This window comes from Zootoca vivipara, chromosome 12 (genome assembly GCF_965207765.1).
Source record: "Zootoca vivipara chromosome 12, rZooViv2.hap1.1, whole genome shotgun sequence".
In the NCBI taxonomy this organism is placed as follows: domain Eukaryota; kingdom Metazoa; phylum Chordata; class Lepidosauria; order Squamata; family Lacertidae; genus Zootoca; species Zootoca vivipara.
This window is the reverse complement of record NC_142595.1, coordinates 38,641,318-38,664,523: the sequence shown is the minus strand read 5'-3', so window position 1 is coordinate 38,664,523 and position 23,206 is coordinate 38,641,318. Positions and strand designations below refer to the sequence as shown.

The window sequence follows — 23,206 nt, the reverse complement described above, 5'->3', positions numbered from 1 at the left end:
AAGGTCCAGTGCCAAGGGCCTTCTGGCAGTTCCCTCGCTGCGAGAAGCCAAGTTACAGGGAACCAGGTGGAGGGCCTTCTCGGTAGTGGCACCCACCCTGTGGAATGCCCTCCCACCAGATGTCAAAGAGAAAAACAACTACCAGACTTTTATAAGACATCTGAAGGCAGCCCTGTTTAGGGAAGCTTTTAATGTTTGATAGTTTATTGTATTTTATATTCTGTTGGAAGCCGCCCAGAGTGGCTGGGGAAACCCAGCCAAATGGGCGGGGTATAAATGATAAATTATTATTATTATTACGTATTATTATTTCCAACATCAGTAGGGACATAGGCCCATGTAATGTTACCTTTCCACCTCTCACTGCAAACTTGCAGAACACAGCATGAAGTAAGGAAAAGGAACAACTCAGCAGCAAAGTGATGGAATACAGTGATAGAGCACTAGTATCTTCCCAATTCCTGAGAAAGGTATGCGGGGATGGGAAAGACAGAGGGCCTCTCCAGATGTCTTTTTAAAAGTTGTAAATTCATGATTATTTGAGCTCACAACGATAGCGGGGAGGTTCTGCATGATCCCACTTTCAATACTATTTATGCCTGCAAAAGTTTTGGGGCAGACATGCTGCTTTCTTTCCAATCAGTGAGCATCCTGTAGACTCCTGCCAAAAAGGGTAACTTTTCATACCACAAATATTCCAGGGTGGATGGAAGGCTGCTTGCCCCACTTTTTTGTACTACAGCACAAGAAAGCCCTCCCAGATGGCAATAATGAGGTCTCTTTCGGGAAGCAGTGCAAAACTAACACAGTGGAATAGTGTGAAGACTGTCTAGCAGATTGGGGTATGAATTTGCCACTCTCTTTTGGGACCTTTCCAGACTGGTGGTTTGTTTTTCGCATTCTGAAACATGTCATGTAAACTCATCGCCAACACACTATTATTGCATCAACGACGTGTTTCAGAATGCAACAGACAGACAGTCTGGAAAGGTCCTGAAAGAGAGAGCGGTAAATGGGGGTGGCACAAGGGGAGAGACATAAAAACGTGGAAAAACACAGAGAGAAGGAACAAAGGCATAAGAAAGAAAAGGAGATGGCGGCGGGGAAGATTTGAGTGAGACATACCAGTGGGTGTGGTGGGTGGAGGGTGAGAATTGACATTTTTGCTAAGGTGTAGGAAAGCGCAAGAAGGGAAGAGCCCATCAGCTCAGCTCAGGGTAACCTGACCTACTAAGGCCTTTTGCAGCTATCCGTGCTGAGCTGACACGTCCTCCTCCTGGACACATACCCAAATTGGAAGGTGATATTCTGTTAGCTTGGAGTCATACCTTCTGTACTTCCAGCCTGGAAATAAAGCCCAAGGGTCCTGGCACCCTGGGATGTAAGAAGCTGTCTTATTCCAAGCCAGGCTATTGGTCCATCTAGCTCAGGGTCGTCCGCACTAATTGGCAATTGGCAGTAGCTCTCCAGGGTTTGAGGCAGGAAGTCTTTTCTCAGACTGACTCAAGAGATGCTGGAGATTGAACCTGGGACCTTCTGAATGCAAAGCACATGCTCTTCCACTGAGCTACAGCCCTTCCCTTGAGCACACATGCCACCTGAAGACTCCTGTAAGTTACACCAGCAAGGCCTGCCTGCAATTGTTCCTAACAATGCGGAAAGTGATACCATGGCCTGTGGAATTCTTTCCTAGCACACAGCTGTTGAAAGGTAATGAAACTTGCCGGGGGAAAAGGATAAACTTTATAACTGGGTTAATGTAAATCTGTACATATCTAAAATCAGTCTGATTGTATTTTGTTTTTGTTTTTTTTAATTATCTGTTTTGTTTTGTTTTGTTTTTTTTAATTATCTTGTTCATCAGATAAGGTGGCCATGTGTCTTTCTTTGCAGAGGATAGTCCTGCAATTATAGTAGGGCTGCCTGCTCAAAATCCAGTTTAAAGATAGAAGAAGCCTAAGAAGGGAGAGGAGGGCTCTTGAAGTTGCTCATGAACAGTAAGCACCTGAAGAACAAAGCACAGGTCACCTAGTCAGTCTTCCCCACTATGGAGAGATGCATTAGACATGTATTTAAATTATAAAACTTCCTAAATTTGCACCTCTCTCTATAAAGTAGTATATACAGATTTTAATGTAAATCTTTGCCTTCTTTTCGTGATGCATTTCCTCTTTTTAAAGTAATTTGTAGGTGGCTACTTTATATTCAGCTTAAAAAGGCTCCCAGCACAGATAAGACCTGGGAATCCTTACCTCTAGTAAAAGATAAAGGACCCCTGGACAGTTAAGTCCAGTCAAAGGTGACTATGGGGTTGCAGCACTCATCTTGCTTTCCAGCTGGGGGGGCCGGCGTTTGTCCACAGCTTTCCTGGTCATGTGGCCAGCATGACTAAACCACTTCTGGCACAATGGAACACCGTGACGGAAGCCAGAGCACATGGAAATGCTGTTTACCTTCCCGCCACAGCGGTACACTTTATCTACTTGCACTGATGTGCTTTTGAACTGCTGGGTTGGCAGAAGCACCCTGCCATGAGGATTCAAACTGCCAACTTTCTGATCGGCAAGCCCAAGAGGCTCAGTGGTTTAGACCACAGCGCCACCTGCATTCTCTAGTACAGCAGGGGTTGCCAACATTTTCAGACCCCGGGGCACATTTGGACTTTTGATCACTTCCCCACTTTGGATTTGGGTAAAAGTCAGATCCAGTGTAAAGGCTGAAAGAGAAAGTGGGAAAGTCTGTCACTTCCAGCCTCCTCCTTCAGCCCTTTGTGCTTTTCAAAGTAATGCAGGCTCACCACATGGGGCAGCAATTCTTTTTTTGCAGGGGGCGGTACAGAGGCTTCATGGTTGCCTTAGGCGAGCCACTGCAGTCCAACGTTGCCACTCGTTCTACTGCAGCCAACGCTCTCCCAGCACTGGCTTGGGAAGCAGCGCACACGTTGACGTCAGCCCAAATCCATACCTATCCTGTCATTTCTTATGCAGTGAGGTATTTCGATGCACTTCCCCGCAAAACCAGCTTCAATCCGAATTAAGAAGAATAATGAATGACCTCAGTGCGTTTCAAGCCAGCAGAGTGTGCACAACTATCACTTGAGTGCAAAGGATGCTGGGACTTTGGTCAAGTTCTTGAAAAGACCGGTCGAGGCAGCAGCATCTCTTGAAATTCTTTTCCCGTTAGGGCCCCCTCCTTGCTTTTCATTTGACAATCTGGGTTCCAATCATAACCTTTCGTAGCCCGATCAATCACTCTCTTCCCCGCCCCCACAATTCATTTCGTTCTTGGTCGTTGGCTCTGACGCTCGCCTGTCTAACTCAATTTTTAAATCTGACTGGCCTAGGGAAACGTCAATTAAAAATCGAAACCCCATTCTTATTGGCTACTCTGGCAACACCTCACAAGCCGACAAGAAAGGTCTATTGCCTTTCGCTGGACTGGGCAACATCAGAAACATTCGCGCCCACATTTTCACATCCTGGAGTTCAATTGGTTCAGGATCACGCTACTCAAAAAAGCTGACACCTTCGGCTGCCGCTTGATTTGACGAGAGCAGCCGCTTTTACTTCCCCGTTAGCCGCCTATAAACATCACGTGCGTTCGTCTCTGCAGGGTTAATTTCCGCTCTCGCTGGTGATTGGACAATCCTTGCCGGTTCTTCTTCCTGTTGGCTGGTGGGCTCTTAAGCACGCCTCTCCCCCGCCCTTTCCTACAATTACCTTAGCCAGCTCTGTCCCGATTGGTTTAGCTTCGCTGTCCTCCCGGCTAAGAAAACGGATTTCTGGTTTTGGGTCTGTGTCTCTGATTGGCAAGTACTCCCCCGCCCTTCCTCATTTTGATCGACATCTCCTACTTCCCTTTAAGGATTGGCTGCGCACCATAGCCCGCTCTATTCGATTGGTTTGCCCTTCGAGGAGCCCCGCCCTCTTCTCCAGGCCCTCCCCACCCCTTTCTGTTCCAGTTGTGTTCCATTTCAGTGATTGGCTAAAGTCATTTTCCTCCTTGACTCTCATTGGCTGAACTCCGGCCTAGGCTGTCTGGAGATGCGCGCGCAGCCTGGGGTGGTTGCCTCTCCTACTGCTGCTGCTACTACCAGGGCAGGGGGGAGCGCGAAGCTCTGAGCTTCCTCCTTCTCCTTCCCCACCCTCCCCTTACCACAGCTCAGGCTTTGGCTGGGTGACTAGGCCGCATTCCCCCCCCTGTTGGGGGGGAGGGGGCCATTGTTGTTATGGAGACCGGTTCTGGGGACCCCCCACCACCCCCACCGAGGTATAATGCTCCTCACTCAGTGCTCCATGCCCTCAAGAAGGTGAGCCCAGCTCCTGGGGCTGTAGGAGTGCCTGCAGACAACATGACAGCTTCGCCCCTGGCAACAGCCAATGCAGTAACAATGGAAGCCGTGGAAGCAGACCTGCCAACCAGCGCTACAACAGCAGCACCTTGCATTCCTACAGAAGCAACTTTAACCAAGATCACCGTAGAGATGTCTCTCATGGCTGTGGCCAACGATAACGGGAGCATGGCCTTTCCTGCACACGTGGCATCGGATGCTGTAGCTACGGACGTGATTCCGATGGGCGACAAACTTTCCGTAGAGACGGTACTTGCGACCAATTCTGTGGATCCCGTGCCAGCCGTGGCAACAGTAAATGGAATGTCGGTGACGTCGTCCTATGATGTCGGGATGATGTCGCCAGCTGTGGCTTTGCCTAAAGAGACCATGGTAAAATCTCTCCCGGTTCCACCAGAATCGCCCACAGTGGTAGTGGTAGCGCCTAGCCCTGTTACGCCTCCTGAGAAGACTTCACCGACCACTCCAGAGGACTTGGAGCCTCACGATCTCTCCACTTCACAACTGCCCCAGGACATGGGTTCCCAGTCCAGTCTCGGAACCCCGGCACCCAGGGCTCCTCCAGCTCCTGACACATTGAGCTACTTGGATTCTGTCAGCCTCATGTCAGGCACCATGGAGTCACTGCCCGGCTCTGGATTCCTTGATGATGCTAGCTCCATGGGTTCAGATTCTGAGATCAATGGATTAGCATACCGGAGGACCGACAAATATGGCTTCCTAGAGGGCAGCCAATATGTTGGTTCACTGTAAGTATTGGCACCAAGATGATGAGTTTCCCATGCCTGCGGGGAAGGGAGGGAGGGAAGATGTTAGTCTTTTATACAGGACAAACAAGTTCACCAAGATATCCAGTGATGACCACAATTCCAACTCTGGCTAGAGTGCTGGGAAAATAATATATGATGTTCTTCCCCTAGGGGGCGCAAGCTGTCATCTTGGAAAAGTTGGATTGTGGGGAGAATCCTAGGGATGAGAGGGATCCTTGTCCAGATTGGTACCCTGACAGCATAGTTATAACCTAAGGCATCGCCCACAGGAGATACCATTCAAACTTTGTGAATGGTATCTCGCTAGTTTGGGGAGTGCTGGCTCTAATCTTTGACTTTTGGGGAATATGACATAGATTTTCATTTTATTGGTTGACATTAGGAACAGATTGTGCATTCATTCTTCTTTAAGAAAAAATCATTATTTTTTTCCTTACACCTACTTTATCATTCTGTACTTGGCATACAGCAAAGGAACAAATAGCACCTGAGTTTTTTCCAAAGAGGTGAAATACATTGATTCTCCTCTAGGCAGGAGGACAGTGTGGAGTTCAGAGGCTTCCTGATGCCCTGTAAAACTGTTGTATGAATTGGGGTAAGGTGGGGACTGCTGATCATGACTGTTATGGAACCGCCTTAATTGTCTTCCTAAACCCTAGACCTTTCTCTTCAGCACAATCCTTCAATTAGACCAAGTGACTCATTTCTCCACCCAAATATGACTGGGATTTAATCTCTGCCCTTTCCCCCATAACTCTGTTTTTTCTCTTCAGCTTGGATGCTGCCCTCATTGGCCTGAAATTCAAACCATCTCTCTGGATGTGTGGTTTCACTGGAAGGATGCTACATGCTCTTTTGTATTGTGACTGACCACCTTTCTTTTGTGCATGCCAGTCAGTCTTTGTCCCAAACATGGGAAGTGTTGTTGTAACATTAGTCTCAGTAGTGTGAATTCAGACTATCACGTCTATTATGTGTCAGTTGTGTTTTACTCTATACCCCCCCAAATCCTTGGTTTGCCTCTTACTCCAGTTGCCATCTCCTCTAAATGGCCATTCCATGCATTTGTGGTGTGGTGGGAGACAAAGTTGCTAAGGGAATTCACTGTCTCAGGATGTGAGCAGGTCAAAGGTTAGACATTTTCATATAGGATCTCTACATCTGTAGTTGCTAACTAACCAAAGGAAACAATCACCTGCTCACTTGTCAGACTTCTAACTGCTAGGAGGGAATGAGATGGTGAATTGACTGATTACTGCCCTGTTGCTTTCTGGCAGTGTTAGAAATGTTTGCGACTGGCATGGGCCCAATTGCAACCACATGGAGATCTCTGGATGCCAGGTTGGCGACTGACATCTCCATCTGGCTGGCCCCTCCACCTTTCTTAAGCAGGTAAGCAGAATAGCTTCTTTATTGCATTTATATCTTGCCTTTTTCTCCAAGGAGTACATGATTCACCCACCTCCTCAGTTAATCCCTATAACAACCCTGTGAGGTAGGTTAAGAGGCTGTGACTGGCCCTAGGTCACCTAGTAAGCTTCATAACTGAGTGGAGTTTTGAACCCTGATCTTCCAGGTCCTGATCAACTGAGTTTTGAACCCTGATCTTCCAGGTCCTGACCTAGCCCAACACTCTTAGCCACTACACTGCACTGGCTTCTTAGAGTACTTCTGCTATTGGGCAGCTATATAATAATAATAAAATAATAATAATAACAGCAACAACAACTTATTATTATTTATACCCCGCCCATCTGGCTGGGTTTCCCCAGCCACTTTAAATTAAATAGGTAAATAAATATGGGGAATTGTTTTATTTGATGTTTTAATGTACCATAAACCACTTTGAGATTTTCTCTTTAAAATATAAAGTGGTATAAAAATGAAATTAATAATAATAATAATAAGCTTCTTTGGGGGTGGGTGGGTGGGAATGGTGCCTAGACATACCATTGTGGCAACTGCAACCCAGGGTTAAGATGCCATTTGGTGGTTAGCTTATATATCTGAGTTTCTAACACCACTTCCTTGCTCCCCCTGGAGATGAGATGCAGGGATGGATGGGCCACCTTCAACTTGCCCTGTGTGCTCTTAGTGGTCTTCAGGCTCTCAATAAAGTGTATACAGCTGTGGCTGTTGAAGAGATATTCTGGGAAGAGTGCTTGGCTTTTGTTTCCTTATTTTGAAGAGTACCATTCCCCCAGTCCTCAGTTACAAGCAGCTTCTTCTGAAAGCAGTTTGTCATCTACATGGAGTGAGGAAAGAGAGAGAGTGAATTAGTGCTCAGGTGATTTTTTGCAGCGTGGAATGACCAATATGCTGTTGCTTTTGAAGAGCTTTTGAGCCGTTATCTATTGGAAGGTGTTTTCCCTCTTCCTCTCCATGCCAGTGTATCACTCTACCCAGACTTGCTGCCTGTTCTGGCCCTGAAAAGCTGGGAGATTCTGGGTGGGTTCAAAAGCTGACCTTTCAGGACCTGTAACTGCGCAGCGGCAGTTGTCTGTGGCCTTCAGTCATGCAGTTAAGCCCGGTGGTGCAGTTTGTCTCACTTCCCTGGATTCCTGAGTGTAGCAATGCCAAGCACCACTGACTGATGGATGTCTAGGGAAGTCTTTTAGCTCAAAGACTTACCTAGGCCCCTAATCAGGTGCCACTAAAGGGTGCGGAGGAGGGAGCATTGCCTCTCCCCGGTTGCCCTGGTTTCACCAGGCATGTGGAATAGTGTGTATGGCATGTGGAACGTTGCGTATGTGTGTATTTAGAAAGTGACATACCTGTAGTTACAGCCACTAACACAGAATTTGGCAACCATCTCTGAAACCTAAGAATTTTAGTTTTCTTTTAAAGAGAAAGGAAGCCTGCTGAGCTCATGTTTGATGAGGAAAACCTCATCGGATGCCAGCCCTCTTCTCCCCTGCTAGTTTTCGACATAATATTGGACTTCCCAAAAGCATCTGTTTGGTCACTATGAGAATAGGACGCTGAACTAGAGGAGCCTTTGGCCAGATCCTTTTTTACATAGCACCTCAATGGCTGGCTGGTCAAATACCCCCAGAGGGCAAGGTGGTGCTGACAGCTTTCTCTCTATCGTTTGTCTCTAGCAATTGGAAGTACTGTACTGCATTCACTTTCTGAACAAGGGGGCGGGGCTGTCTAATCGCTGGAATTTCCAGCAATGTGTTGGATCCATTTTTAAAGTCCTCTTACAAGATGCAAGTATGCGGCTGGAAGAAACAGTTCCCAGTTTTCCCCACAAGAAAAGTTAGATGCAAATTAAATATGAAAACTAGTTTCTGCTGGCAGTCCTAATTTGCAGGATTGATTTCAGTTGTGGAATGCCCTTTTTAGTTGATAGTTCCGACAAGTGCAAATTCCTAGTGGTTTTGCAGTCTGCTGACAGTCAGCTTGTTTGTCTGCAGAATAAGAGTTAGTACCGAGGCATGGCTGTGTTAAGGATTAGTGGGGTGTTGTTTTGTTTCAGCTGGCGAATGCATGTAGGCGGCAGCAGCCTGGGGGTTGCTTTCTTTGCTTGGCGGGTGTGGAACCAATTGCCTGAAGTTTCTCTTATTGGATGTGGATAAGCTGCTGTTCCTGCTCAGCCATCTGTACCACCTTCTGTCATCTTTTGGCTGATGCTGGAACCTGTAAGGAAAGCCAGTTATTGAGGAAGAACGGCTGACAAAGTAAACAATAGTCAATAGAAACAGAACTACCGGGTATGGGTATTGGCAGCCAACAGGGTTAGAGCAGAAAAAACTGGAACTTGAGATATTGGGAGCCAAGCCGAGCCAGTATTCAGGATTTGTTGTTTTGTGTTTGGTTTTCTTCCTTGCCTTATCCACATTGGTTAAAATATATCTCTTTTGATTTGTCTTAGGCTATGAAATGCAGGTTCCTCTAGCGAATTTTGGGGCGAAGTAGAACTTTTGGCTTGAGTACTGGTTGTGTAGGCAGCTCTGGTTCAAATTGCTGCTCAGCCACAAAGCTCTCTGGGTGACCTTGGACATGTCGCTCACAAGATTGTTGTGAAGATCAAATAAACCCCACATGTGCTGCTCTAAGTTCCATGGAAGGAAGACCAGGATAGAAATGGGTCATAGGGATGTTGGCTAAGCCCAGGGCTGCACCCACCCCAAAGTGCTGTAGAAAGTGAGTGGAGGTTCCTGGTTTCTCTATGAGTGGCCTAAAGCCTTATAGTGCTGGAGGCTTGTAGGTTGCCTTGCAGAGAAGTGGATCCCACATAAGCACCAGCCACTGGTTTCCTCTGATGGGTGTGGCCGTGGGAGAATACTGCTGTTCCTTCCCCACCAAACTCCTTCCCTGGCTTTTTTCAATTAAGCAGCCCCACCACTTCCTGTTTGGCAAACCACACTTCCTGTTTCTTACGGGGTTCTGTTAAAGGGAGCCCTGCCCAGATCCTTCTGTATGTTTGCCTTCCCGAAGGCCTCTTGACTGAAACTGATGCGGGTTAAGGGGTGGAAGCAAGTGAAATTAGGCACCTCACTCTCCCCCCCCCCCCCGCTTCCCCAATACAAGGACAAGCTTGAGTTGACATTTTTCTTTCTTTATTTTGTGTGTTTGTATTTTGAATTATTTTTTTAAAAGGACAAGCTTGAATTTCCTGTTCCCCTATGACTAGCTGAAGGGCTTCTTACTTTCATTCATGCTTATAGGAGTTATCCCCGGATACTCTTTGAAGTTTTCTTTTCTGGGGGAGGAGCGGAGAAACCTGAATACACTGTAAAGCTTGCATGTGCTTGTAGTCATGTACACAGTTGGTGAGCCTGGAGGCAGGAATGGGTAGTGGGAAACCACAGACACTCTGACTGGAACCTTACCCTACTGTAACATTTTCTCAGGTTACGCAGGAGGAAACTGCTCCATTTCTCAATGCCCTCCCACAATCCCCTTGGTGGCCACAAACCAAGAGCAATGAGTTTGACGGAAGGAAAGCTCAGTTTAGGCTTTTCCCATGTGTTGAGTAGAAATTACAAAGATGGTATTTTCAGGGTAGCAAGTAGCGGGTGGCTGGCTCAGAAAGTGTTTGTTACCTGCCTGGAGGGCTTGTCCTGCCAATCCCTTTTCCTAGAAGGGTCTGGAAGAGGAGGACTCGCAGGGACCATGAAGCTGGGGAGCAAGAGAAGGACACTGGGCCGGGGGAGTTTGGTGCCATCCCAGTGGTCCCACCTCCCCAGTGCAGCGGCATAATCTGCATTTTTCAAAGAAGGAATTTGTAGTTGTGTCCTTTTGAAAGCTCAGAAGCTGGCCAAGAGGCTGAGGGTACCAGTATATTGCATAGCCCTTTAGCTCTTTCCATGAATGTTGTGTACTTCTTGCATAATAAGCATGTATGAAACTCACTTGGCACTGAGTAGAACTGATAACCTTTTTCTCCTTAGCTCAGTATCTGCTTCCTTATCCTTCCGTCTTCTTCTTTCCCTGCAGTGAAAGCGCCATCCCAGTGGACGTGGCCAGGCAGAGGGAACTCAAATGGCTGGACATGTTTTCCCACTGGGACAAATGGCTGTCACGCAGATTCCAAAAGGTAAGCTTCTGAGTACCACCTTCCCAACAGTGTAGAGGGAAAGAATCCAACTGGGATCTGAGCTTTCCTTTCTTACTGAATTTTTTAACTCCTCCATCTCATTTGCAGGTGAAATTGCGCTGCCGGAAGGGGATCCCCTCTTCTCTCCGTGCCAAAGCGTGGCAACTTCTCTCAAACAGCAAGGAGCTTCTGGATCAAAATCCAGGGAAATTTGAGGTATTTCCAAGTACCTTGTCTTGGCTGCTATGCTGATATTGGGGGGGGGGGGACGGACGGACGGACGGACGGACGTCAGGATCTCTGTTGGGAAAAGAAGAGAGAACAAGTTTTCAGCCTTTTCCCATCTCCTTTTTATTTCATTTTGTTTCTTGTCTGCTTTTTTCTTAGGAACTAGAACGCCAGCCTGGAGATCCCAAATGGACAGATGTGATTGAAAAAGACCTACATAGGCAATTCCCTTTCCATGAGATGTTTGCAGCTCGTGGAGGCCACGGGTGAGAGAATGGAAGACGGGTGGCGGGGAATGGTTTTGCTACAGTGGCCAAAAGGAGTGCCATCTAGGGTTGGGAGGTCTCCATGCTTCTCTTGTGCGCCTCAGACTCTTACGATTGCACTTCCTCCCCGTGTACTTGAACAATTCGCCCTCTAAGGAGCCTTAGAGGTGTTGCTTCATCCCTTCCCCTCCAGCTCCCTGTGCTGGGTGCGGATGATGAGAGTTGTAGTCCACCAGGTTGGGAAAGACTGTCAGCACTCAATCATGTTCCAGCATTCTTCCTTCTCCTGCATCCCTTCCATCTCCCACCCGAAGTAGCACAGCCTATTGGTAGTCAGACGCTCATGACTCCCACCTCTCTTTTGCCTGTTCCAGGAGCATTACAGCCTGTGCTTTGGAAACCTTGATCCTCCATTGGAGGCCCAGCCCTTATTTGCAGCCTAGTCTTGGGTTAGACATGGCGCTGCCTAGAGCAGGCATCCCCAAACTTCGGCCCTCCAGATGTTTTGGACTACAATTCCCATCTTCCCAACCACTGGTCCTGTTAGCTAGGGATCATGGGAGTTGTAGGCCAAAACATCTGGAGGGCCGCAGTTTGGGGATGCCTGGCCTAGAGGCCAAGGACCCACGTCACACCTTCCAACCCTTCCCTGAGCCTGCTGGGTCCCGTTTTGAATCGGATGCCCCTTCAAGGCTAGGAGAGGGGTTCTGGATCCCTGGTCCTCACCCTTCTCTTCCATCGCAGGCAGCAGGACCTCTACCGCATTCTGAAGGCCTACACCATCTACCGGCCAGAAGAAGGCTACTGCCAGGCACAGGCACCCGTGGCCGCGGTTTTGCTGATGCATATGCCTGCAGAGGTGAGTAGCTCCTTCATGACATTGTGTGGCGGGGGGGGGGGCGCAGCGGACACCTTGAGAATGTGGGTTCTCTGAAAAAGAAAAGGATGGGATGTGGTGGATGAGGTTTGGGAGGAGCCAAAGTTTGTATATGCTGGGAAGAATCTTCAGCAGGAAAAGTGGGAGGGTGGAGAGCATCCTGACTCCAAAACTCTTGGGGCCTTGGTGTTGGTAGTGAGAGGGTCTTTTATACCAGGCCTACCCAGCGGTTCCTTCTCTACTAGAAACTGTTCTTTGTGCTGCTGAGGCAGTGGACAGGGGGAGCCGGCACCTTGCTTCATGCTTTCAGAGACACCTAAGAAGCGCCCTGCTGGGTCAGACGAGAGGCTTGTCTAGCCTAGCATGCTATTCTCAGCTGCAGCCTTTTTTCTATATGACACTGAGCATGTGCAGTGGGTTTGTTTTTTAAATTGATTATTACATTCAAATCCCTTCTTTTCCCCAAGGAGCTCAAGCTGATGGGCAGCCCCCCCCCTTGCTTCTCATTTTATCTTTACAACAAGTAAAGGCTAGGCTGAGTGCTGATGACTGGCAGGCTGAGGTCACTCGGCTGAGTGGGGATTTGAACCCTGTCTCCCAGGTCCTTGTCCAGCACTCTAACCACCAAACCAAACGGATGTCTCAGAGCCTCCAAACTCAAATGCCAGTCTTGCAGCAATCTTTATGACTGCACACAGGCCCTCAAGGCATGTCTACCAGGAGGTAAGAGTCTGTTGGGCACTCTTTCCTCAAACCACCCCCTCTGGCAACTTGGCACTTTTCTGCCCTGTTACTTAGTCTCAGGCCAGTTTTCAACACCCTTACCTGCAAACATTGCCCAACGTAGAAATATAGCCATGGTATTTCAGCAGAATTTATAAGGCACTTTATCGGTAGTGCCATGTTCATTCATCTCCAGTAGAAGTCAAGGGCTGTAGCTCAGCAGAGCACCTGCTTTGCATGCAGAAGGTCCCAGGTTCAATCCTTGACACCTCAAGGCAGGCCTGGGAAATATTCCTTTCCTGCAGCCATGAAGAGCCACTGCCAGTCAGCGTAGATAATGCTCTGCTAGATAGACCAATGGTCTGATCCAATATAATGCAGATTCCTTTGTTCTTCTTTTTGGGCGTTGGTTGCTTGTGTGCCACCTGCACAGTATTGCAAAGGAAATATGGCAGCCAGAACAGAGGAGGTAACTCTCTGGGCTGTCCTTCCTGAATGCACTAGTAGGGGTTTATTGCATGCAATTGGGCAGTGAACTAGTGGAAGGACTGCCTTAGCCAGGAGGGTATGACTGCCCAGATTATCAGTGTTGAGAGTTTCTGTTTCTCTGTCTCATCAGCAAGCTTTCTGGTGCCTGGTGCAAATCTGTGAGAAATACCTCCCTGGCTATTACAGCGCTGGACTGGTGAGTACGGCTGTGGTCCTGTGAGGAAGGGCAGTAGGCCCAGGGCATTTCCACAGGACTTCTTTACAAGGAAATGTCTTCTGCACTCTTTAAAAAAAACACTCTAATGAATAGACATTTCCCCCCACTACTACATCACTGGGGTACCTATGCTTAGCAGTGTCCTGCAAGGACCACCCAGTATCTTCCTGTGCTCTACTTTTCTGGAGAGGAATGAGACTTGCTGGAGGATGGAGGCCTCCTGGGAAAGGACGGGAGGCTTGTAGTCTGGTAACATGCAGCAGCAGCAGGAACACACATAATTATACACCTGCCTGCTATTTCCTCACTTTCATTTCTCTCTCAGGGCCAGTTTATCGGACTAGCTTTTTAAGGGTTTGTTTTCCAACCTGTTTCACTTCTCCCTTCATCCTCCCTCCAGTCAAACATGGAACTTGCCCTCCCACCCCCTGCCACCATGGATGACTGGTCCGGAGAGTGAGCTCGCCTTGGGCTCAAGTTGCCGACTTCTTCTTTTCCCAGCCCATTATAATGGGCTGAATTATAATTATAACTGGGCAGCGAGTGCCGTTTTAGAAGAGGCGCTCCCTTCTGTGGTGGAAATACGTCTTTGTGATCTTGCCTGTCGTGATGTGTGTGCATCCTCTCAAAATAAAGGAAAGATACCCTTTCCCCTTCGGAACTATTTTTAAAAATTTTATTCAGCTGCATATATACGCAGGGATAGTTGCTTTTTTACAATGTGTGCAATTAATCGACACATTTCTTTAAACCAGGTGACTGCTTAAAAGTGGGCCCACAGTGGAAAAAACATCAGGGTGAAAGAGTGTTAAAAGTGAATTAAATCAAGCCAACCTTTCATATGAACAACAGAGCTAAAGAGGAATCAGTGGCTAATTGTATGTCTTGAGTCTTTCGTTACCCCATCCCACTAGAGCAGGGGTGACTAACCCCTGGCGCTCTAGCTTGTTGTTGGGCTACATCTCCCATCTCTCCTGACCGCTGGCCATGTTGACTGGTGCTGATGGGAGTTGGATCTCCAGCAATATCTGGGGGGCCACAGATTCCCCATCCCTGTTTAATATGGACAGAGACTGTGCCTTTAAACAGCTGCCAAGCAGGCAAAAATCAACAGGTGAAGGGCCCTGGCTTGGTGGTAGAACACCTTCTTTGCTAGCAGAAGGTCCCAGGTACAATTGCAGGTGGGGCTGCGAGGAACCCCTGCTTGAATCTTGGCAACCTACTGTAGACAGTACTAAGCTGGATGGGCTCACTTAAAGGCACTTCCTATGTTCGTTTCATGCTGGGGGAAGCTTTATTTCTGCCTTATATACAGTCATTAGTCACAGAACCTTTATCCATTAAAAATATGGCAATTCTTCTAGCTCCATGCAGCCTTAAGCTGTGCATAAGGTTGCCAGACTCAATAGAGGACAGGACTTCTGTGCCTTTAATTGCTCTGCTCTCTTTTGAGTCTTGAAACCTTAAAGAGAAACCAGCAGACCCTTTGTTTAATTTCCAAGCAAAGGGTCTGCTGGTTTCTCTTTAAGGTTTCCAGACTCATTCTTGCTGGTATGATCTTAATATTTACAACCAGATGAAGGTTTCATTTTTGGAATAATAAATTTTCAGAGTGGTTTTTACAGTTAATCAAAAATTACTGATTTGGTTATACTATTAGAAATACGTTGAGGTTTAATAAGTTAACTGTTTATATTTGGACAACTTTTCTGCTGTACTTTATTGGAAGGAGAAAAACAATAATATCCTTAATAATAATGTAACATTTTTTTAAACTAAAACAATAACATTAGCATACGTATCCGTGTTTGTTAACTGATGTGGTTAAACAGTTTTTTTAAAAAAAGAAAACACACCTTAGACTGAGTTTTAGCACACATGAAAAACTTAAAAACAAATCCTTATTTCCTGATGAATAGCCTTTGGACTATAATGTAATGTAAATAGAAAACTATTCCTTAGAAAATTTTTCCACTAAAAGCATTTTATTTTTAAAATCCAATTTAAATTTTTTTTTAAAAAAACCATTATTTTCAGTGATTTTTATCCACCTTGGTATTCCTGCACCCAAGCACTCCCACAAGCCCTCCTTTGGGCTGGTAGAGCAGGATACCATGAAAAGGAGAAAGGAGAAAGTAGTGGGGAGGGGAAATTAGGGTTGGTGATTCCTCTTCCTCCCAGTGCTCCTCTCATCCCAGAGGTTTCTTGTGCTTCCTGCGCAGGAGGCGATTCAGCTGGACGGGGAGATCTTCTTTGCCCTGCTGCGGCGAGCGTCTCCCATTGCCTACCGCCACCTGAAAAGGTACAAGGTCGACCCCATCTTGTACATGACGGAGTGGTTCATGTGCATCTTCTCTCGGACCTTGCCCTGGTGCTCTGTACTTCGCGTCTGGGACATGTTCTTCTGTGAAGGTGAGGCTCATTCCTTGGTCCCCACTTGCTTTCTCTCTGCCTGGCCTTGGGTGTCTTGATTATGTAGTGTCTGCATCCCCCGCCCCCTTATGCCGACCCAGTCAGGAGGGAAAGATACAAGAACAACGGCACTTTCTGCTATAAATTGGATCCTCTCCTTTGGCTTTTCTTTTGAACTGCCTTTCCATCACTGAATTGAATCAGAAGGGTGGCTCCTGAGCCCTTGCTTACTTGGTTGTTACAAATTCCACTTGTGGAGTCTCCTTTTTTAAAACGCTTATCGCCATCTCGCAGAGGATGATGGGATTCCTGGCCTCATACGACAGGCACCCCCAAACTCGGCTCTCCAGATGTTTTGGGACTACAACTCCCAAAATCCCTAGCTAACAGGACCAGTGGTCAGGGATTATGGGAATTGTAGTCCCAAAACATCTGGAGAGCCGAGTTTGGGGATGCCTGTCATACGGTGTGTCAAGCTCCTTCCTCCCCCCACACCCCAACCCCTGAGTGATCCTTCTCTCCCACTTGCAGGGGTGAAGATAATCTTTCGAGTGGGCTTAGTGCTGCTCCGGAACACGCTGGGCTCAATAGACAAGCTGCGCTCCTGCCAAGGCATGTACGAGACGATGGAGAAACTAAGGAACCTGCCTGTTGATACCATGCAAGAGAATTTCCTTGTCCAGGAGGTGAGAAACAGGTCGTAAGAGCAGAGTTCTAAGCAGAGAACAAGGAGCCTTGGATTATGCACCAAGGATTCTGCACCATGATATCCGTCAGGCAGAAAGCCAGTTGGGAAAGTAGTCAAGATGCACAGGGCAGGGGAAGGCAGAAGGCAGATGGGGGTCAATTGTGTGATTTCTAGATGATCTGCAAGTCTGCCCTCCTCTGGTGGCAAATTATCGAAGGGATATCAGATTTAAAGAAGGGACCAGCCATTCCATAGGCAAGGATTTATAACTACCAATTGCAGGGTTTTGTGGGGGTTTTTGTGGGGAGGGGGGGTTAAAGGAACCTCAATTAAAGTGTTAAAATGAAAGACACTTCAGGTAACCCAAAATGGATTTTGGGGTGGAAGAACTGTGAAGTCAGCTCAGTTCTTGTACTCAGAAATCCCTGTGCTCAGAGGCACCACATATATTTCCACTGGCGGAGGAAGGGGGGTGCGGAGAGACCGGTGAGCACCAGGTGTCAGCCGTGAGGGCGGGTGACATCGCTGTGCTACCCCCCACTCGCTCGCTCACTGCACAGGCGGCGGGCCAATAGGAATGATGCTGCCGTAGACCGCTAGCGCCCCCACCCCCCCGACGCTCATCGTGCGGGTGGCAGGTGGCTAGGGAAGCTCACTGTGCGGGCGGCAAGCCCCGCCCCTGCACCGCTCCGGGTGCCGGGGCAGGTAGCTCCGCCCCTGTATATGTCTTAAAGGTGTGTGCCTTTCACACCAAGTTCCAGAAGGTGGATCTCCAGCGGTTCTGCTAAAACACAAAGTAGATTCCGGAAGCCAGAAATCTGCCCTCCTCTGTTTTGGAGAATGCAAATTATCGAAGGGATATCAAATTTAAAGAAGAGACTGTCCATTCCATAGTGTATTTCAGTCTTGGTCAAAATCATTCACATCTTATGATCTACCTGATTTTTAAGTCTTTTTCAGACTTTGTCTATCTTCCTAATCTTTTTTTTTTAACCTTAGGGACTAGAAACACATGGTTGGCCTTGTTTGAAAAATTCAAGGTTCCCATTAAAAAACAAACTTCTTCACCTAACTTTTATCTTATAGCAAAATGACATGGACATGAAATACATAGTACCTTGGTTTGAACCATTATGCTTATATCCTGCCTCATATAAGGAACATGAGCAGGCTACCGAATAAGTATGGACAGTGTCCATATTTATTCAAATAAACATGAACAGAAGAGACAAATGCACTCAAAATCCTAAAGTAAGATAATTGAGGAAGGGCGCTTAAATGAGCTCATAAAAGTAGACTCTCTCCAGATTTGGTGGAAAGTGCTTTAAGAAATCTGCTAATCACATGCTTACAGTGACAGATTACATGGAGTTCAGGTGTTGGGAGGGGGGAGGCTGCTTCTCTCTCAACTTTTAAAATGGTTTTGATTTTATTTTTTTCATACAAGCAAAATCTGCCTGGGCAGGCTGTGAGTTGGGAGTGAAGGGAAGGGCAAACGGGGAGGTTCTGCCTAACCCTTCCCCTTCATGCTTGTCAGTACCTAATCGCCCTCCACCAGGCCCTTTTTCGCCTGCACGTGGGTGAAGTCCCGGATCCTGGTATTCCCCCAAATGCAGATTATAAGGTGGCATGGCGGAAGTTGATTGTATACCGTAAAGTGGACCACAGTGGAAAAGGCTAAGCAGCCTTCCTCTGCTTGCCCAGGCTGATTTGAAAGTGAGAGAGAAACCACAGGGGGAAGAAACCAGCAATTCCACATGGCATGTGGTTTCCATTGCAGCTGTGCCTTGCCCAGGCACTGCCTTTGTTTTGTGTGGGCCAGGAGATGTTACACATACGAGGAGGCTGCTGAGACGGGTGGAAGTGTGGCGGATATTGGTGAAAGATGCCACGTGGCTATTCCTCTTGTGCTTGCTTTTGTCCGCCCCCCCCCTTGCCCAGGTGATTAACCTCCCGGTGACGGAAGCCCTTGTGGAGCGGGAGAACGCCACGCAGCTGAAGAAATGGCGGGAGACGCGGGGAGAGCTGCAGTACAAGCCCTCCCGCCGGTTGCATGGCTCTCGGGCCATCCACGAGGAAAGCCACCGCATGAACCCGCCCTTGAGCGCCAGCGCCAGCCTTTTGAGCCTCACTGGCCTGAGGCAGAGGGTAGCCATTGGCAGTACGGGCGGCCCCTCCTTCTCCCCGGCGCACTCGGTGGGCTCCTTGGCCATGTCGGCTGTCCCTCCCCCGGCTCCTCCTGCCGCCCAGAGCCAGGTGGTGGTGTCCGAAGGCCTCCACGCGGCCTTGCCGTCCCCCACCGGGAACAACATGCCACTTGGGGGCCCCCCCAGGAAAGCGGGGGGCAGTAGCAAGGAGGAGAGGCGGAAAGAGAAGGAGCGCGAGAGGCAGGAGAAGCTGGAAAAGGAGAGGCAGAAGCAGGAGAAGGAGCGCGAGCGGAAGCTGCAGAAGGAGCGCGAGAAGCAGGAGAAGGAGCGGGAGAAGAAGCAGCAGAGGGAGCGAGCCAAAGAGGAGGCCAAGCTAAAGAAGGAGAGGAAGTTGTCGCTGAGGAAAAAGGAACCCAAGTCAGCCCCTCCTCCACCCGCTGAGGAGGGGAAGGAGGGGGGAACCTCAGGGGCGTCCGTGGTACAAAGCACACACTTTTGAGTAGGGCTGGGGGGCCACACGGGCCCCGACGACTCCCTCCCGTCAGCCAAGGACCAAGGTGGTGGCTGCCACCCAGAGACTTGTTGTGGTAGGGGGACCCAGAAGGCAGGAGGAGCTTTTGCCAAGGCGGGGGATAGCTGCCGTGCACTGAACCACACAACTTAGGGCCGCGGTTGGGTAGTGGAATATTTAACGGAGGTCCCATGTTTTTACCTCCCTTTGTGTGCCTGAGGTGGATGTGGCTCCCTTCCCCCTCCCCTTCCCCTATCCTTAATGAATAGGGCCAAAACAAGATGGCGGCTGTGCTCTGCGTGGCTACAGAAAATGGCCGCCCACTGCTGTTTTTGTCGCAACCAACAGGAGCAGCTGCATCGCTCCGATCCCCTACCAAAAGGTTGGGAATCTTAACTGAGGAGGTAACCATACTATTAATAATAACTCCTGACATCCCAATTTCAAGTACTGTATATAGAATCCTCTCTCCTTAAAGCTATTTAACCACTCCAGGCTTACAACACCACCTCCAGAGAGGCTGGTTTCGAGAACAAGGTATTGTCTTCCCGCCAGTATATTAACAAATGTTTCTTCCATTGTGGGTTGGCCCTCATAACATTGCTATATATATATATATATGTATTTCCCTTGGCTCCACCCCAGACTTGACTGTCTCCCCTATAAGAAATCCCTCCTTCCTTTGGCTCCCTGGCCCCCATGCATGGTTACCTACAGGCTGCGATAGTTGCCTTATTTGCTGGCGGTGTCTCTGTTCTTTGAAAGCCGCATGGCAGGCTGAAGTGGCTTTAGCCAACATGGACCTGCAGCAAAGAGGAAAGCGGAACCTGTTGGATTGCTCCCTCACATACAGTGAATTGAGACAGGAAGCCTTTCTGTAAATGCGAGTCTGAGTGTGTGTATGTGTATGTGTATTGGGGGTGGGGAGCTGGCTACCCTGCTACCCAGAAACTCGGCCATTTGGCTGCTCCTATGCAAAGATTTCTTAGCAGTGGTCAGGAAAAAAAAAGTTGGTGCCTATTTATGTCTGTTGAGATTTCTTGAGCAGAAAGGAGAAGAGAGATTGGAGCAGAGAGGGGGCCGTACGTTGAGATTCCCCATTCCCGCTTTGGTGATATGCACTTGAGAAAGGTTTTTGCTCTTTAGCAATTTCTTGTCCTTGAGTATTTACCTTCTGGCACAAACATTCCCATTTGCTGCCTCCAGACAGTGAGGGAGGCAGCCAGGTTTCTAGGGAGCTTCTGCCAACAAGGGGTGGGGTGGGGGTGGACTGTGTTGTACACTGTTCCTCTCCAAGCCCTGGTACCCATATCAGTCCTTAACAACATATTTGGGTATCTTTGCCCTTGTTTTATTAGCATACAACCAGCACCAGTCATTTTCTGGATACAAAGGATGCGTCTCCACAACACATTTAAGCCAGTGGACCATTAGTTTTGACTGCTCTGGGTTCTCTTGAGCCCTTTCCCAAGTTCCCATGTGTTTGGTATGAAAACTCCCATGATCCCCAGCCCAGCATGGCAGTCAGAGGCGGTACAGTACCCTAACATTTATTGAGAGAGCAGCAGCAGGAGGAAGGCTGGCCTAGAGTCAAGGTTAAGGAATTGTCATTTGGGGAACAGGCTGAGAATGCTTTCATATTTTGAAGCCCCACAGTCCCTTCATAAAATTTGAGGCACGGCGGTTTAAAACAGGTTTTAAAATGCTTTTAGTTTGTTAATATAGTATAGTACATGCCCCCAAGTTGCATGCTTTATTCCTCTGTCCCTCAGCGGAAAGCAAATTGGTTCCTTTAAAACACTGTAACTCGAATGATTTTTCTCTATGTGTTTTCGTTATGCAACCACAAACCCTTTTAACGTTCCTACACACTGGCATTAGCTAGCTTGGCCTTCCTTTGATAGCAGTGTAGAATGCAGCCGGTCAGATCCTTGGCTTTTATTCCATGCAGCTTAGCGAGACCTGGGATGCTGATATCTACAGTAGCTTAGCAGAGCCTGGCGGGTCAGAATTTTAGAAATGTTGTGGGAAGAAGGGTCTCTGCAACAGGGAGACAGAACTCTTGCTGCCTTGGAGGTCAGGCTGGGCTGGAAGTGGACTGAATGGATTTGGGCAACTTTGGACTTGTGCATCTTCATAACTCGCCCTGTTGCCCCTTCTGCTTTCACCTTCCGCAGCATCGCTCTCCACGTTAGGTTACATTTTTCTGCAGTTGTGAATAGCTTGAAAATCATGAACCTGTTTCAGAATCTTGCTTCCCAGAACACGCCTGCCCTAAATGGCAGCTTCTAGACTCCACGATCCCATCTACGAGCCAGCGAAAAAGCTCCATTAGTCCATCCTCATTTCTGTATATAACTCTTCTCTATAACACATATATTATATATATGTTTCAGTATTGTAATTATGTATACAGAACCTTGAGGTTATTATTTTTTGACCTTGTGCTCTTATTTAATGGGACAGACACTGGAAAAATTAGGAATTCATTTTTTCCCCTTGCCTTTTAATTTTTTATTAGTGTTTTTTTAAACCACCACTGCTAATCAGGAAGAGAAGAAAATTGGAAGTTTACAGCTGACATCTCTTTACTGTCCTCCTTGTTAATAATGTCTTTCTTTTTGTTTGTGCCTCGTTCTTACTGGATTTTTCCCCCATTGCTTTGTTTAAAAATGTTAACAAAACAAAATGACAGTCTAGTTTGTCAAGCGTCTTCATTGATTTTTGATGGTTTGGGCTGTCTTCTGTGGGATGAGAGTATCTGCATCCTTGGAGAAGGGGAAAATTTTCTTTGCTGAAGGGAACACGCAGTGTGCGGGTGCTACTGTAGTAAGCCAGGTGCCACCCATCCTATATTTGTGAATCTGATTTATTTCCTGGCTAAACACAGAACTTCACATTTATATAAACTCATATTTATATTCTGTGAGTTTTGGCCTAAGTCTCCTTACTGTCAAGATAATCTCTGTCTTCTAAGGCATTGGTTAGCTCGTACAGTTTTGTGTCATCTGCAGATTTAATGAGTATCCCACCCTCAACCTTCATCAAATCATTTATTGTTGAACAACACTGGGCCCAAGACAGAACCCTATAATAGCACCCAGCTTTTCATTTTGGCTCCATCTGAACTTTATGTTTAAAGCAGTGTCATACAGCTTTAAAAAGTTATGTCTTCCTCACAAAGAATTCTAGAACTTGTAGTCTGTTAAGGATGCTGAGAATTTTAAAGAGGCCCCTATTCCCCTCACAGAGCTACAATTCCCAGTGTGGTTTAATGACCAACCCCTTTTCCCAGGGGACTCTGCGAATTGTAGCTCTGTGAGGGGAATAAAGGTAAAGCTAAAGGGACCTCTGACCATTAAGTCCAGTCGCAGACGACTCTGGGGTGGTGGTGCCCATCTCGCTTTACTGGCCGAGGGAGCCGGCGTACAGCTTCCGGGTCATGTGGAAGCCGCTTCTGGCAAACCAGAGCAGCACACGGAAATGCCGTTTACCTACCCGCTGGAGCAGTACCTACTTATCTACTTGCACTTCGTACTTTCAAACTGGGGAATAGGGGTCTTCTAACAACTCTCAATATGCTGAACAAACTACAGTTCCCAGGATCCTTTGGGGAGAAGAGAGGACTCTTTGAAGTGATATCCAGCATAGTCCTTAAAAGATATAGTGCAGATAGAACATTTTCTCTTCACGATGACCAGGAGCCGCTATGAGCACTCCTTGGATGCAATCCCTCACTAACTACAACTCTTATGTCATGGTAGCTCCATCTAGCCCACATTTTACTAGCTTGCCAACATGAATTCTGTAGGGGGACCTTGATCAGGGAAGAGGAATCTCCAGATGTTGGATTCTCATCAGCTCCACTTTGCACGGTCCACAGTAAGGGATGATGGGAAGATGTCTTCCAGCATCAGCTGCCGGGTCAAATATTCTCTGTCCTAAAACTCTGTGACTTTTGACATCCCTCTCAACTCTGCCA

General features: G+C 47.6%; 1 protein-coding gene across 1 annotated transcript; it reads left to right on the top strand.

Moving 5' to 3' along the window:
* The first annotated feature begins 1,856 nt into the window (after positions 1-1,856).
* Positions 1,857-21,918, top strand: TBC1D10B (TBC1 domain family member 10B). The gene is made up of 9 exons (XM_035134526.3): positions 1,857-5,100; positions 10,567-10,666; positions 10,775-10,882; positions 11,054-11,160; positions 11,905-12,019; positions 13,380-13,445; positions 15,689-15,878; positions 16,410-16,564; positions 18,508-21,918. The coding sequence occupies exons 1-9, from the start codon at positions 4,229-4,231 to the stop codon at positions 19,210-19,212; spliced, it is 2,418 nt and encodes an 805-aa protein (XP_034990417.3). The 5' UTR covers positions 1,857-4,228; the 3' UTR covers positions 19,213-21,918.
* The last annotated feature ends 1,288 nt before the right edge of the window (positions 21,919-23,206 follow it).

What these genes read in the sequence shown, in the direction of transcription:
- TBC1D10B (XM_035134526.3), top strand. Translation starts at nt 4,229, where the DNA reads ATGGAGACCGGTTCTGGGGACCCCCCACCACCCCCACCGAGGTATAAT. An exon ending in TGATGCATATGCCTGCAGAG is followed by an intron (nt 12,020 to 13,379) that starts GTGAGTAGCTCC and finishes CTGTCTCATCAG; the next exon opens with CAAGCTTTCTGGTGCCTGGT. An exon ending in AGAATTTCCTTGTCCAGGAG is followed by an intron (nt 16,565 to 18,507) that starts GTGAGAAACAGG and finishes CCCCTTGCCCAG; the next exon opens with GTGATTAACCTCCCGGTGAC.